This window comes from Drosophila kikkawai, chromosome 3R, assembly GCF_030179895.1.
Source record: "Drosophila kikkawai strain 14028-0561.14 chromosome 3R, DkikHiC1v2, whole genome shotgun sequence".
Classification (NCBI taxonomy): Eukaryota; Metazoa; Arthropoda; class Insecta; order Diptera; family Drosophilidae; genus Drosophila; species Drosophila kikkawai.
This window is the reverse complement of record NC_091731.1, coordinates 29,828,932-29,843,292: the sequence shown is the minus strand read 5'-3', so window position 1 is coordinate 29,843,292 and position 14,361 is coordinate 29,828,932. Positions and strand designations below refer to the sequence as shown.

Sequence of the window (14,361 nt, the reverse complement as noted above, 5' to 3'; positions counted from 1 at the left end):
CTTTTTGATCTTGGTGGCGCAGTATTATGCACTGCAAGACCCTTAGTATTTATTCACTTGATTGACCGCTACTATGCATATACAAATGCTAAATACTTGGCGACAATGTGCAAAGGTTCCGTAATATCAAAAACTACGCCGCTTACGGTTTTGCCGAAGGGCAAAGTATTTCGTTAGTATTTTGAGAACATATTTCTCGGCACGTGTTGGCGGATCTAAACCGGAATTGCGTCAAACGGATTGGTCTTAAAAATCAAACTTGATATATTTTATATTGGGTAATAACTTGTCTTCGACTGGCACCGGCGAGCACTGACTGAACTCGGATGAAAGGGATGGATCGCCAGCTGATTGGATGTGGCTTAGGATGGATCCCAGTACTGGGATGTACTGGTGAGCTGAATTGAGCGCTCCGGGAATTGCCAAACAATAGGGCATCAAATGGTGCCCCGAGTGACCCCATGCCGCCGGCTCCAAAGTAGATCCCCTCGTGCCTTGCGATGCATTTAGTTGTGTCAACTCGGCTAACATCTCGCCGCAACTAGCTGCTGATGCTGATGCTGCTGCTGCGCCCGAGACAAGGTCAAGCGGGTGTCAAATATTTATTTGTCAGCGGAGAGCAGCTGGCACCTACTGGGCGTATACGCAACTTCGCTTTGTTTGTCAATAATTAGTAAATGAAGTAATTGCCAATTTCGGTATTTAGCCAGTGGCAAAAATGCATTGTTATTAGACTTTCGATGGCTTGGCACAAGCGTGCTTCTCCCCGTTTGCTCAGCGGAGCGCCGAAGCCGCTCCGATTCCAGGCCAAAGTGTAGAGTGTGAGGAGATGCCGCCGTTTGGAACTTGAGCCCGGAGCCTGGGAGCTGTGTTCTTGGCACGGTACGCTATTTTGATTACTAATTATTCAATCTTGTGGGTGGTTACGCCAACAAAATAGCTACAAATTCCTTGTTACGTATCTGTTTGCGGTTCAAGGTAATTTGGCTGACCCCGGGGGAAAATCTTATAAGCATAGGTTGTTTTTGCACCTCGAAAGGCTTAGATCACTGCCTGATTGCCAAGTAACGTCGTATTGCGACTTGGACTTGGTCAAAATAAATACCTATTGGAGGGGGATAATTTTAACAAAGGGCCTTTGACCCACTCGTATTTCGTTAACTTTGATGTACAAATTAAAAGTTTTTCATTCCGATCGATCTGTATAGGGCTGGGTTTGATCACTTCAGATAACTCAAACTAATTACTTGATTAGTGGAAGTCTAGTTTTCACATTTTCTTTAAGATCCACAACAATTTACAACAAGCCTAAAACTATGCTACAATTCCATGAAACAAATACCACAAATGAAAAGTTATGAAAACGAATAGCTAACTAATAATAAATAACTTTTTTGTTTAATACATTTTCCCCAAATATATAAGAGAATGCCCGTCTAAAGAATTATTAAAACAAATTGTGTTTAATATAAATTAATAAGCTTTATTCAGGTTTTCCATAGTTTTTGAACTTGTCAGCTTAAACCACATAACTTAACAATGAAACCAATACGCACAGGTTAACAGACAGAATTACACGTACAAAAAATAATTACTCGCGACGGCTTATCGCTATCGCTTCACGCTTTCCTCTTCTATCTTCTCTCTGAAATGAAACCGTTTAACAACTTCAAACCAAAAGGGGGAACAGGGGGTATATGGTACAAAAAGTGGTAATAAAGTATACACCTATATAAGCCACACCAAAATGAGGTTCAATAAAATATATACGAATAGTTGACAATAACACTTGTTCTTCTTCCATCTGTTCCGTTGTGGCGTCCAACGTCCGACGCTCAAACTGATTGTCTGCTCCTCGTAAGCCGTGTTTTGCACTTAGAGTCTAAAAGCTTTATCTTTATATATATATATATGTTCAAAAGTTATTTGTTTTCCGTTGTGCCTGACTCTATGTACTTCTAGCTAGGCGGTATGGGGGTGGTGTCATGTGTAGTGCCGTGTTTTACATTTCGCAATTGGCTAGCTAGCTACAATTTATAAATAAGTTTTACTATTTAGACCTTTACAAAGTATTGCAACAAACTGTCCTCTCAATATACAAAACCAAGCTACAAATAGGTTAACGTGTTCTTTAAGTTTAAAGCAGACTTAAAAGAGCATGCTTAGCTATCTTTTATCGTTAGGATTACGTCTCGACTTGTTATCAAAAATTGCCATAAAAAACGTTTACAACTAGAGTGATACAGGCTCCAATGCATCAGTATATATACACACATAGCTTTGTTATAATAATGGTAAATTGTAAATGGTATCTCTGATGCTAGTTTAGAACACGCTGCAACGGGGCCCGCCTGCAAATATCATTCGAAAAATAAGTTTGCTTGCGCGTACGAGTGTCTCAAAAAGGGCTTGTAAACGGGTGCCATAGAAAACGTTTATATAAAAAGGGTTTGATTAGCTCTTAGTTTGTGCTGCCACTGCTCTTCCTACTTAGCTTTAGTTGACGGTTCGGGTGGGTGGGCCATAGGTTGCTCTTGTTTCTAGTAATTTGCTTCTAGTTACTTGTTTCTAGTCACTCGTTTCTCGTTACTTGGTACTAGTTACTGGCTTCTAGTTACTTTTTTCAAGTCATACGATCCCTGTTACTCGCTCCTAGTCACTAGTGTCTAGTTACTTGCTTCTTGTTCGGTACGACTGACTTTAGGCTTGACTAAACTTTGTTTTATATGTTTTTTTTAATATAAAGTATTAGAAGAACAATTGATAAACTGAGTTCTCTGCCTGATTTTGCCTTGCTGTGTGGTGCCAATCAATTGTCTTACTGGATCTGCTACTGCTGCCAAGTTTCTTGCTGGTCTTGTTCTTCAATTTGGTTCGGTTACACGCTAAACACTTAACATAAACATAATGAATATCATCGTAGTACACCTAAGTAGTAGTTATTTGACTTTGCGCTGGTGCAGACTAGAGCTACTGCTGTCCGGGTTCAAGATTGCATCATTGGTGGATAGCACCCCATCCTTGAAGAAGCCGTCCTTGTAGCTGTCATTGGCATGACCGTTGCTCTTCACGTACTCGTCCTCGATGACGGGCTGTAGAAAAAGAAAAGAGAAATATTGCTCGGATGAGTTCGTTGGAAACGGATTGGACTGCTTATACTTTGGCACTTTGCCACATTGGCACGTGTGTGCCGCTAGTAAAAGCTCTCATCTGTGTGTGCTTTTCTAATGGGCAGCCCCGCAGCGGCAGAGACTAGCCGATTGGGATTGGAACTGGGCTTGGGCCTTCGCATCCGGCTTCACATGTGAGCGCTAATTGAAACGTCCCCCGCCAGCGTTGAGAGTTTGCAAGTGCTATTTGCCTAACTTAGCTAGTTAGAATATTTTTAAGTTGATCAACAAAATTATGATGATACAACTGCCCACACCGGCTTTTCGTCTTCCAGCTCTCCCCAGCTTGTTCCACACCCCGATCGAGGGTCCCGCGCGTAAGTGAAGTAAATATGTTTGCGTAGCCTCCACTAATAGCTCCCAAGGGCCGCCTTAAGGTCCCCCAATTGCGTCACAGATCGCCCCGCCTTTGACCCTGTGTGTTGCTGTGTATCCACCTACCATGCAAGCACCCTTATTGCTGCCGTTAGAGAGCAAGGCATCGCCCTCGCCCGAATGCTTGGAGTGGCCTCCGTTGGCATGCAGCCCATTGACATGGCCATTCGCCTTGACCGCCTGACGGCGTCGTCGAGCGGCATTAAGATATTTGGCTTTGTAGAAGTCGGAGAACAGGAAGAGGAACATGACGCCATGCAGCCCGATCCAGACCATGAATCCCTTGGGGTAGTCGCAGTCGCGGAACAGCAGCTGAAACTGGTGCGTGAAGATGGCCACGAATTGAACCTGAAATGCGTGTGGTGAGGAAAACAGTCAGTCGACAGCCGCAAACAAGGAGTGCATCGATGTGGACACCTACCATCTGGAAGGTGGTCAGGTACTTCTTCCACCAGATGAACTTCTGATACTTTGGACCCATGGCAGCGATCATATAGTAGAAGTACATCACGATGTGAACGAAAGAGTTGAGGAGAGCGAAGAATGTGCTGTGGCCGCCTAAAGGAAGAATAGTTTTGTGAGTCAAAAACAAGAAAGCTTAATAATGAATTTAAAAGTGTATATCAAACAAAATATTAATTTATCGAAGATATGTACATCGTATATCGTTATATATGTACATACTTTTGCGTGAAATACCTGTGCAGCATAGACATATTAATATTTTTGCGCTACCTACCTGGGGCGAACTTAAGACCCATCCAAACGGAAAAGGGCATGCAGCCATGGTGAATGACGTGAAGTGTGGAAACGTGCTCGTTCTTCTTGCGCAGAATGAAGAAGAGCGTGTCAAAGAACTCGGTGAATTTGGATATGTAGTACCACCAGCAGATGTTGACCATCTAAAGAAAGCGGAGCCTAAAGTTACACCATATTCCTAGAAGATTTCCCCACTAAAAACTTACTCGCATGGCCAAGGGGCTATTGCTGTAGTCCACGGGCTGGCACTTGAAGCTGTAGTGGCCCCACCAGCCACTCATTAAGTACTGAAATTAAGGCATAACAAAACGATATTACAACGAGTCAACCAGGAGTTTTCATAGGCAACTTACCTCATAGAAAATCCACGCGCTAAATATTGTCTGTATCGCGTTATAGACGACTAGCACCGAACGGAGTTCCATTGGTTTTCGTTTGGCCATCAGCCTGGGTCCCAGGGATTTGCTAAAGTAGGCGTAGAATATGCACATACCCAGTGTGGGCAGCGGTGAGGAAAGCAGGAAGAAGTCGTTGACGCGAGGATCTGCGGGGTGAAGTGACTTATCAATAGCGAAACCTTACACATAGCGACATGGGATCGGCAGAGACTTACCACTTTTTGTGTCCATTAGGTCTCGGTACCACTCCTGGGCATCTTGCAGTAGGATTGCCATCTTGCCGTCGCTGCTATTGGTGGTTCTTGTGATGCTTACAATGGGGTCAGTCCAGAATTTTGTTTATTTAAACTGCAATGATAGGAAAGTGGTGATGTTGACTAATAGTAAATTTTTCGGGGAGTGTAGTAAGTAGCTCCACAGGCAGCCGGCTGACAGGACAGTCTGCGCAGTGTTTAAATCATGGCCAACTTGTGGAGCCCACAACATTTCGGGCATATGGCATTGAACTTGACTTTGGCTAAGCTTAGCCAACTGTTGAGCTTCCAAATTCAGGCAATGGCATTGAACTTGACGCTGTCGGAACATGTGGCTCTGCGGATGCTAAGGCTTTAGAGCCCGGGGCACACGACAGTTTAATTGCCAATGCATTAGACGCAAAGCACATGCAAAAAAGCGAGATTCATGCAATTAACAATCCGGCCGTTAATCAACACTTTAGATCGGGAAATAATAGACAGACGGAGGCGGTAATGAGGGGCGTGACTTGGCCAATTGCACACTTGGTCTGGCTAGCTGCAATTAAGATGCCGCTAACCTGGACAAAGACTGCACTCTGTACCAGGCGAGGCAAGCAGATTCCGGATTCCTGATACCAGATTCCAGCACAGTGGTTCGCGCTGTGCGCGGGTTCAGCGAGTTCAGCTAAGCTCAACGACGCGACGCGGCCAGTTACTGGTTCTCGCCACATTGTCTTATGAATATCAATTGATTTGCCCGGGGACCAGGCGAAGGGAACGGAAGCGAAAGCAGATTCTGGGCTTCGCGGTTTCGCTTTTTCCCAGCAGCTGTGTGTGCTGTATACACACTCTAATAAGCATAAGGCAAGGTCTTTACAGGAATATTTTAGATTTAGCAACAAAATCTTTAAGTACACACTTAATAAGCTAAAAAAGTACACTTTTCTCTGCTAATTAAATGCAATCTTCTGTAATTTACTATTGCCTTAACCCTTTAAACAAATCCCACAAGATTTCTATGACCATTGCATTTGATATATGGTTTGAATATTTTTTATTTTAAAGAAGCTCCGGATACACCCCAACTAACCTTTAACCCGGTAGTACCTAGCTTCACACAAAATACCTCAAGTCTGAACTTTGGATGCCAGAGAAAATGGTAAGGAAATAAAATAAGTATAGGTTTTTTTTGTTAGTCACACAGATACAACCTCCCATCGCTGGTCAAAGGCGATTGCACGGACGAGTTGCGACCACTTCAGCTTGCTTTTTTGAATGTCATGAACAATAAACTGGCCATGGCGATGGCGATGGCGTTGGCGATGACGATGCCGATGGAGACGTAAGAGTTGAGCAACTGGCTCAATAACCGTTGACAAAAATGTGCCGCTTTTATTGCCTCAGCCAGCGCGAAATTCGCGGTTGTCGCAATTGGTGAGCCGTTGTTGTCGTCGCTGTGTGGGTCAGTGGCACGCTTTCCTACTCGGCCTCGACTATAGACTGGCGGAGGCTGGAGGCACCGCATTCGCGAGGTGCGACGACAGCGGGCGCTTAACTTGCGATTTCGCTGTTTGATTTGCATAAATTATGAAATGCCAGCGATGACGCTTCCGCCGAGGGATGGGCCATGCCGCCCTCGTCACCCCTCGTTAGCAGAGATAGGAGGCAGCGCCCTCGCTTATGTAAGCTGCTGGTGGAGGTGCCAAGAAGATGCAAGACATACGAAACACAGGGCGGGGAACTACACAAATCGTCGGCAAACAAACACGGCGGGCGACATGTGTTTGAGCACACGCCCGTGCCCGAGTGTCGCCCAGGTTTGCGCCCAAGTAAACAATCAATGAGCCATCGAGAGCCGACCCGCCTGTTGCTGTTGCTCTTCCGCCACCCTCCTCCAACCCCCCATCATTAGTCCTGAAGGCCGTCGCGCCAAGAGATTGGCTACGTAATAGTTAGCAGTGGGTGGCTAAGGGAGCGGAGGGCAACCAGGAGGTAGATGCCCGCACGCCAATGTTTACATGGCTCGGTTTTGCAGTAGCTTGCATTTTTGAAATCAATTAGAGCGGCGACGCCCCCAAGCATACACGGAAAAAAAATATCATATTATTAAAGGTAAGTGGAAAGGCTTTTTTAGATGGCCTAAATAAGGAAGGAAGAATTCACCGGAAAACCCTAGTTCAAATTGTCTTAGAGTTTAAATCTAAGTTAAGATTTAGTAACATCTAATTGGGACCCTTTTTTTCTGTGCAATTACAACAACACCGCGGAACAACAGAAACAGCGTAAATAGTTTGATGAGTTTGTTGATTTTATCGCCATTCACCCTCGGGGGCGTACTAGAGCGTATGTAGATTACACGGCGATGACCGGGTTTTTCATGGCAATCGTTCACTTAGAAAACTTAATTAACTGGAAAATCGATGCACACAGCACAAGAGGACCGAGCCAAGAGGAGCTTTTCCTCCTGGCCGGAGGCGAGGCGGGTGACGCATCCTCCGGCGATAAGCTCGGGACTCATGCCAATTGCCGGCCAAGTTGAGTCACATGCCAACGAGCTTTAATCTACTGGCAGATAGTGGGAGGCAATTTCCTTCAAGTATGTCCATATAATGATTCCCGGCAATCTGCAATGAGTCGGTCGTCCCCTTATCAGTGTGCCAGAAACCCCACATATATGAACATATATTGGCCAGATCGAGGGCAGCGATCGGCTAATTGGATTTGGCCGATAAGCCGGTCAAAAGGCGAATCACTTCCGTCTGGCGGTGGAGGGGCACGCCGTATCTCCTGGCTGGCCACCTGCTGCTCCCCTACTCGCGTCACGTTTCGGGTCGCACTTGGAGCGATTATACAATGCGATGTGCCAAGTCCGAAACGCGAGCGACTAGCCAGTGCCATCCAGTCAGCCGAGTTCATTAGTTTTTGGGCCACGCACACCTGCCGCCTCCCTCGCGCTTAATATTTAACTTGACTATTGCTCGACTCTGAGTTATTTATTTATTTTTTTTATTTTGTTTTCGATTGGCTAGAGTTTTGGGCCGCGTGGACGTAATGCTGGGTTTTTTGTCACTTGCCGCCTGGATTTCTAATTAGGTGGGTGCCCTGGCGGTTGGTTATCTAATCACAGTCACTCGGGCCTCGGTACTCCCCACGCACTCGGTCACTTGGACACTCACTCGGACAATCGGCCTTCTTGGCTAATCGTTTTATTTAGCAACAGGCGGCGGCGGCGGCTGTTGTTCCGTTCCGTTCCGTTCACGTTTACGCGATGCTCTGCCTTGCACGCTTTTAAGCCGACTGACGGCTGGTTGGATGTGCGTCTGAACCTTATCAGGCGGCGCTGGCGGCGACAACTGACAGCGCTAGCGGTAGCGGTAGCGGGAGCAGTAACATCGGAACGACGGAGCGACACGACGAAGTTGAATCGATCAGTGCGCGCCACGAGTAAAACGATTATACGGCTTAACGGTGAATCATGCCAAGTACCAACCGGGAGGGAACGAGCTGCCCTGCAGCAGGTCAGTCCAGGTGCGAGAGAGTATCGAGTGTCGATCGAGTATCGAAAATCGGGTATCGCCTTACAATTGATTTGGCCCAGGCTTATCAGGCTATCGGGAGGCGTCCGCTCGAGAGCCGCGAGGCGCAGACACTAGCCGCTTCGTGAACCGTTGGCCAGCGTGCCAGAAATACAACTGACGCAGCGCTCCACGCTCCACGCCGATCAAAGATGGCCAAGCCGCCTCTGTTGGCCGCCGTACCTCCACCTCTGGCTCCGCGCCGCTCCGGTCCAGGTTTCGTCTCGGCTCATATTTGCGGCCGAAGTCGCGCTTACATTGCAAATTATGTATTTTACCCACAGCGGAGGGCGAAGAAGTAAGCACCATTTTATTGTGAGAAATCGATGTGATATTGGCAGCAGTCGATGTAATAACTTAAACCTGATATTGGAGGAGGATATATAGCCTTTGTTACTTAAATAAATATTTTATTATTTATTATTAATCAGATTTAATATATTATGAATACTACAGTTAAAAAATTATTTATTTTATATAAGATCAAACTTTGGTTACTCCTTTAAATTCTCAACAAGATAGTACTATGTAAATTGATGAGAAAGATTGGCTGCCTTATTAACCACGTCACCTCAGTCTGCTAGAAAAACATGGTTATTACATCTAATAAGATTTCTGAACCAAAAAATATATAGAAGTGTTTAGAAAGATAAGACCAAGCTTTAAACTTGTTTTATATTAAGTTAGCAAAACAGGATTTTTAAATGATAAGTCGCCTTATAATGTTGCCCATTGCTGTGCCCAGGCCCAAATGTATCAGGGTGTGTGTGTGTTTGGAAGCAGGGAAGAAAAAGAGAACGAGAGAAAAGCACGCAGCGAGATCGAAGCGGGGTTTTTCTGTTTTCTGCTTTCCGTGGCAAGTCGCCATCTTCTGCAGCAACAGTTGGCTGATGTAACAGCGATTGACGCGACAGCTTGTTGGCCATTTCTATCCATGCATTGGATTTGGCCTGCTGCTGGCTGCTTGCAGGCCAGTTGGCTGTGGGCCATTGGAGCTCCGTTGCGGTGCTGCCAAAACCACTTTCGCTTTCCGGGCTTCGGCGGGCGACGATGTGCCAGCGAGGGTGTGCTCCAGCGAGTCTGCCTGTGAGCGGGTGTTACAATTAGCGAACTTGGGGTGGCTCTGGGACCCTGGCAGACGCCTAGCAGACACCTCCACTTGCCAAACTACAAGCAGCATGCAACAAACGCCTGCGGAAATCCCCGCCAAACTGGACAACTGGGAACGTGAAAACGAGAAGCAGAACCGAAGCAGATGCAGCTCGAGACAGAGACAGAAAGAGAGTTGGAGCCGAGAAACCGTTACCTGCATTCTTGAGGCCTAATTGGTTGACTGGTCAGTCGAGCGGCCAGTCTGGCCCAGTACTTGGCCAACTGGAAATGCATTTCATATTCTCACCGCTCGCCACTTTCTTTCTTTCTTTCCGTTCTCTCGCCAGAAAATGCAAATGTGACCGCCGACCCTTTGTCAGTCGCTCAGCCCATTTCTGTTAGCTGTGTCGCTCCAATGTCCGGCACATATCGGGAATATGTCCAAAGTCCCAACTCTGGTAACAAGAGTGATATGATTCCCAACCACTTTTAGCCTAAAATAAAATTATGAAGAAGTGATGCTATTCCAGCTTCTCGTGTTCAAGAGTAATTTTATGAGATCTTTGCTAAAGTCAAGTTTTAAATTTACTTTGATAATGTAATCAAAAATTAAAAAAAAAAAAATGCGAGAAAAAACTCTTTCGTTTTTTATTGATCTATAAACTGTTGATGTTGCGAGAAATAGAGGATGATAGAAAGATGGGGCATTCCATTGGTCTCTCGGGATCGAATGATCGGTCTCTATTTTGAGCGAGATCCCAATTCAAATTAGTAAAACGGTACCTTCTGTTGCGAGCACATTTAAAATAGTATCTTAGGTTAGGGGTTAAACTTTTACATGTGTCTAACACTGGGCCTTTGCATATATGCATTCTAAGCTCGGGCTAATCAGCCTTAGGACCTTATGACCTTTATCGAAGCTAATGCATATTTGCTTGCTGGTTTACATAGCCTAAATGATTGTATTTATATAGTGTTTACTTGAATCGTATACATATGTATAGTGTAGTACAGTACAGATCAAATGCACTCTTGAGTGCATGATTTAATTTTGTAGTGCAAAAATCAAACTTCGGACATCGTTTAAATTTACAAGCAAATCAACCATGTGCTTGGTTTGGTTATGGAAATGCAGTATCTTTAAATATAAATTTCCATTTGGAATTGTTACATGGCCCATTCAGTATGAGTATTTATGTCCACACCTTTAGTGACGCTTTCGAAGTGCATGATAATGTAATTAATTCCATATATAGAGTAATTTTCGTAACCGTTTGCTAGAAGCCAAGCCAAACGTATTCCGCTATGAACCTAAATATATAGCATTAATTGAAAACTACAAAAAAACAAGAAGTGAATCGGGTCAAAGTCAGGCTGTGTTATTGTCCGACCTGCAAAGTGCGGTGAAATTGCAGAAATCATCGCTCGAAATAACGCAAATTAACTCGCTTACAAAACGGAAATAACAGCACGTAGTTCGAAATGGATTTCATGGTCAAGTTGCGCAGCTACCGAAGACGTTTCGATACCTCATGGATACGTTCGACGGCTCGCCGGAACTCCGCAGATTTCCCATTCCCATTCCAATCTCGGCATCTCGCGGAGCTTGTTACACCGATGATGTTTCCCACACCCCGACCGAAGGTGCGTCGGTATGTGTGGCTTTGTGGACGCATCTGATTAGCAGCGGATAGCGCTGATTGCATGAACAAACGATGGTGATCCATACCCATAACTGCCTCCTGCCTCCCACATGACTGACTGACTTGTCGTAGATGTGGAAAACGGACCGAGCAAATTTATTCGACATTTTTTATTTATGAATGAGTGGGGCACACGAACGTCTGCCAGTGTGCGAGTGTGTGGACACCACGGGAGAGTCGATGGAGGTCGATGGAAACACCTGCCCAACCTCTTTTGGCGGCAAAAAAATAATGCGGGCACTTAATATATTATTTAAAGCAAAAAAGGATAAGCTGAATAAAAGGGTGTTGAGTGTGGTAGTCTCCCGCAATATTTTCCAGAAGTAGTCTATTGGTTCCAGTGTAAATAAGTACATAACAAATAATACAGCCAATACTTTGATATCTCTTACTTTTAATAATTTCCTTAAAATTGAAGACTCTGTTCCTAAGATTCTTTTCTTGCCAAGAATCATGTACTCATTAGTGCAAATGATCTAATGATTATCGGGACTATATTGGTTCGAACCGCTCCCTACCCTCTGTATAAACATATATAGCTTTTCATGAATACAATACGCCCTTATACTCATCGAGTACCGGATATAAAAATAATGTAAACATTCAAGTATGAGTATTTTTAAGTGCGTGTGCTTCTCCCAGTGCAAAGTGATCCAGGGCAGTAGTAGTAAGTTTGAAATCTCGGGACTGCGTCGTTGTAAAATGTTTGGCATTCCAAGCATCACAAAAAAGCCAAATAAAGGCATCCCGCGATCACTTGGTCTGATCGCCCGGAGCACTGTAATGGGTAATGTGGAAACGAAAGCGCAAGTGGATGACGGACCACGCCCGCCTCTGCTCCCAAGGCAGCCCTCCGCTCGGAAACCTATTTGTTTCGTTGGTCTTCGATGGGAAGGCCAAACACAACTACACCTGCCCAACTGGCCTGGCTGGGTTGCTTGATGAAAGTTTCACTCTCGACAGCGGGCTCTGTGTTAATGATAATGATATTTAAATGCAAAATTCCGGATCGCTTACCGATGTCACTACTGCCGCAAGGTGCTTGCCTTTCCCGGACTATTGGGTCTGCTGCGCTTCTGCTTTTTTAGCATTCTAGGGCGCGGTGAAACCATTGAGAGTTCAACTTACATAACACCCGACCGACCAGGTGAGTTTGCCAAAAATACATAAAACCCGTCTGGATTATGGTAAAGACAATGAAAGTAAAATACTTAAGCAAAGCACATAAATACATACGGATATGTATGTGCATACATATCTACAAGGGCAGAGAGAAATGAAGAGAAGAAACGACGACAAACGAAAGAGAAAAGAAACGAGACAAGTCCCCAAAATGGCCAGATTAATGTGCGAAATATATGAATTCCGTCAAAGTCAAATGAAAATGAATCAACTCTGAAATTCAGTTTATTCGAAAGCAAGTATAATGCTCTATAGCACTGTTACGGTTGCTCATCATTATTAATTATAAATAAGAAAAAAAGAAAATCAATCAATATTTAGATTAAAAGCTTTATAAAATATATTCGAAACTTTATGATGATTTACCAAATTCGAAATGCGAATGTCTAATCATATTCAGAATTGATTACTTCTGAGGGGAAATTTACATAATTTAATTTGTAACGTTATTGAAAATAACAACTTAAACCGGAAAAATTCAGTGGAATTTACTATATTTAATGGTTACTACTTTAGAAAAGCATTAACTTATTCTACGTTTTAATATGTATATTTCTGTCAATCACTTCAAGCATATTTTTTTATTAATATTTAATATAAATTGTTTCATTTCCTTTAAAAGTTCTGACGGAAAATCAGCCGAATTGGCTTCACTGCCCAGAATTGGCAGCTAAGCATCACTGCGCAGCTAACGGCATCCTATGTTCTTTATTCCTCAGCAACAGGTGGGCCGGACTGAGGCTGTTTTCTCGATTCTGATGCTGCCTGTTGTCACCGTTGCGGCTCCATTCAAATGTTTGTGATCAAACAAATGACTGGCACCTGCGACGGCATGGATCTCGGCTGGGCCCATGGGAACATCAAATATGGTACAATGACCGGCAGGCCGACCAAACGAGAACCTCAGTGGCCCGGTGAGCGGTCGAAATCAATGTTCTTTTCGATGGTAGGGCAGGCAAACCGGTTAAAGAACTTTAAGCATAATGACAGTGCCGAGAAGTGCTTATTAAGCATGCGCTGCTAAAACATATATTAGCGATATATGTGTATACATATGCCCGAGAACACGCATCGGATCGATCCGCAGCCATCCGAAATTCGCTTGGACTTTGGACGCACACCGTTTGCAGGCATCGCGGAATGAAATTTCTATGCGGTCCGATAAATTCGCTTGCGAAAGAGTGTGAGTGCTCCCATGCAAACATATGTAGTAGGTATATATGGCCAGATGTTGCCATATCTTATTGCTCTTCTTCTCTTGCTCAGTGGCGGGGCCTCTTAAGAGAACTGCGGGCCGAGTAACGAACTTGAACCCTCCAAAGTAAAGTGATGCCTATTTAATCATCATCGAATCAAAAACACTGGGCCCCGATTAATAGGTTCGAATTTACCAATTTGATGATAGATTCGAATAGGTTCCAATTTACTTATTGCTAAATTGAGTAAATTAAGCCGGTTAAGGTCTCCTAGATTGAATTTGGAGCTTCTAAATCAGTACATTATAAATTAAATTAATCGATTAAAACGATTTTGTTTTTAACTCAGTTCCGCTATCGAAAGTGGATCTAAAACCAGTACTTATAGTTAATGGCTCTTAAAAATTTAATACCTATTAGGATAACTTAAATACCAAAGATCTAAGACAAACTAATTTCCATTTATAAATATTTAATATTTTCTGTAGTCTTAGAGGATCACGTTCTTCATCAGATTAAGTCGGAATATTCATAAGAACTATGAAGACGAGTTTTCCAGGTTTCCCTACTTTTTGTCACGACCTTTATGGTCGTGACATTATTGTGCTATTATTGATGCAAATCTAGAAGACTTATTCTTATCTTTACGGCGAAACAATGTCGCGTACACTCGAC

The 14,361-nt window shown here is 44.0% G+C and overlaps 1 protein-coding gene across 1 annotated transcript; it reads right to left on the bottom strand.

Moving 5' to 3' along the window:
* Positions 1 to 1,457: 1,457 nt before the first annotated feature.
* LOC108077726 (very long chain fatty acid elongase 7) lies at positions 1,458 to 5,159 on the bottom strand. The gene is made up of 7 exons (XM_017171181.3): positions 4,918 to 5,159; positions 4,658 to 4,848; positions 4,511 to 4,591; positions 4,285 to 4,447; positions 3,967 to 4,103; positions 3,612 to 3,893; positions 1,458 to 3,092 (listed from the first exon to the last, which is right to left on the bottom strand). The coding sequence occupies exons 1-7, from the start codon at positions 4,976 to 4,978 to the stop codon at positions 2,940 to 2,942; spliced, it is 1,068 nt and encodes a 355-aa protein (XP_017026670.1). The 5' UTR covers positions 4,979 to 5,159; the 3' UTR covers positions 1,458 to 2,939.
* Between the last annotated feature and the right edge of the window lie 9,202 nt (positions 5,160 to 14,361).

Coding starts and splice junctions, on each gene's coding strand:
- LOC108077726 (XM_017171181.3), bottom strand. CDS start 4,978: ATGGCAATCCTACTGCAAGATGCCCAGGAGTGGTACCGAGACCTAATG. Junction 4,592..4,657: donor GCGCGTGGATTTTCTATGAG/GTAAGTTGCCTA, acceptor CCTTAATTTCAG/TACTTAATGAGTGGCTGGTG. Junction 4,448..4,510: donor ATAGCCCCTTGGCCATGCGA/GTAAGTTTTTAG, acceptor CGCTTTCTTTAG/ATGGTCAACATCTGCTGGTG.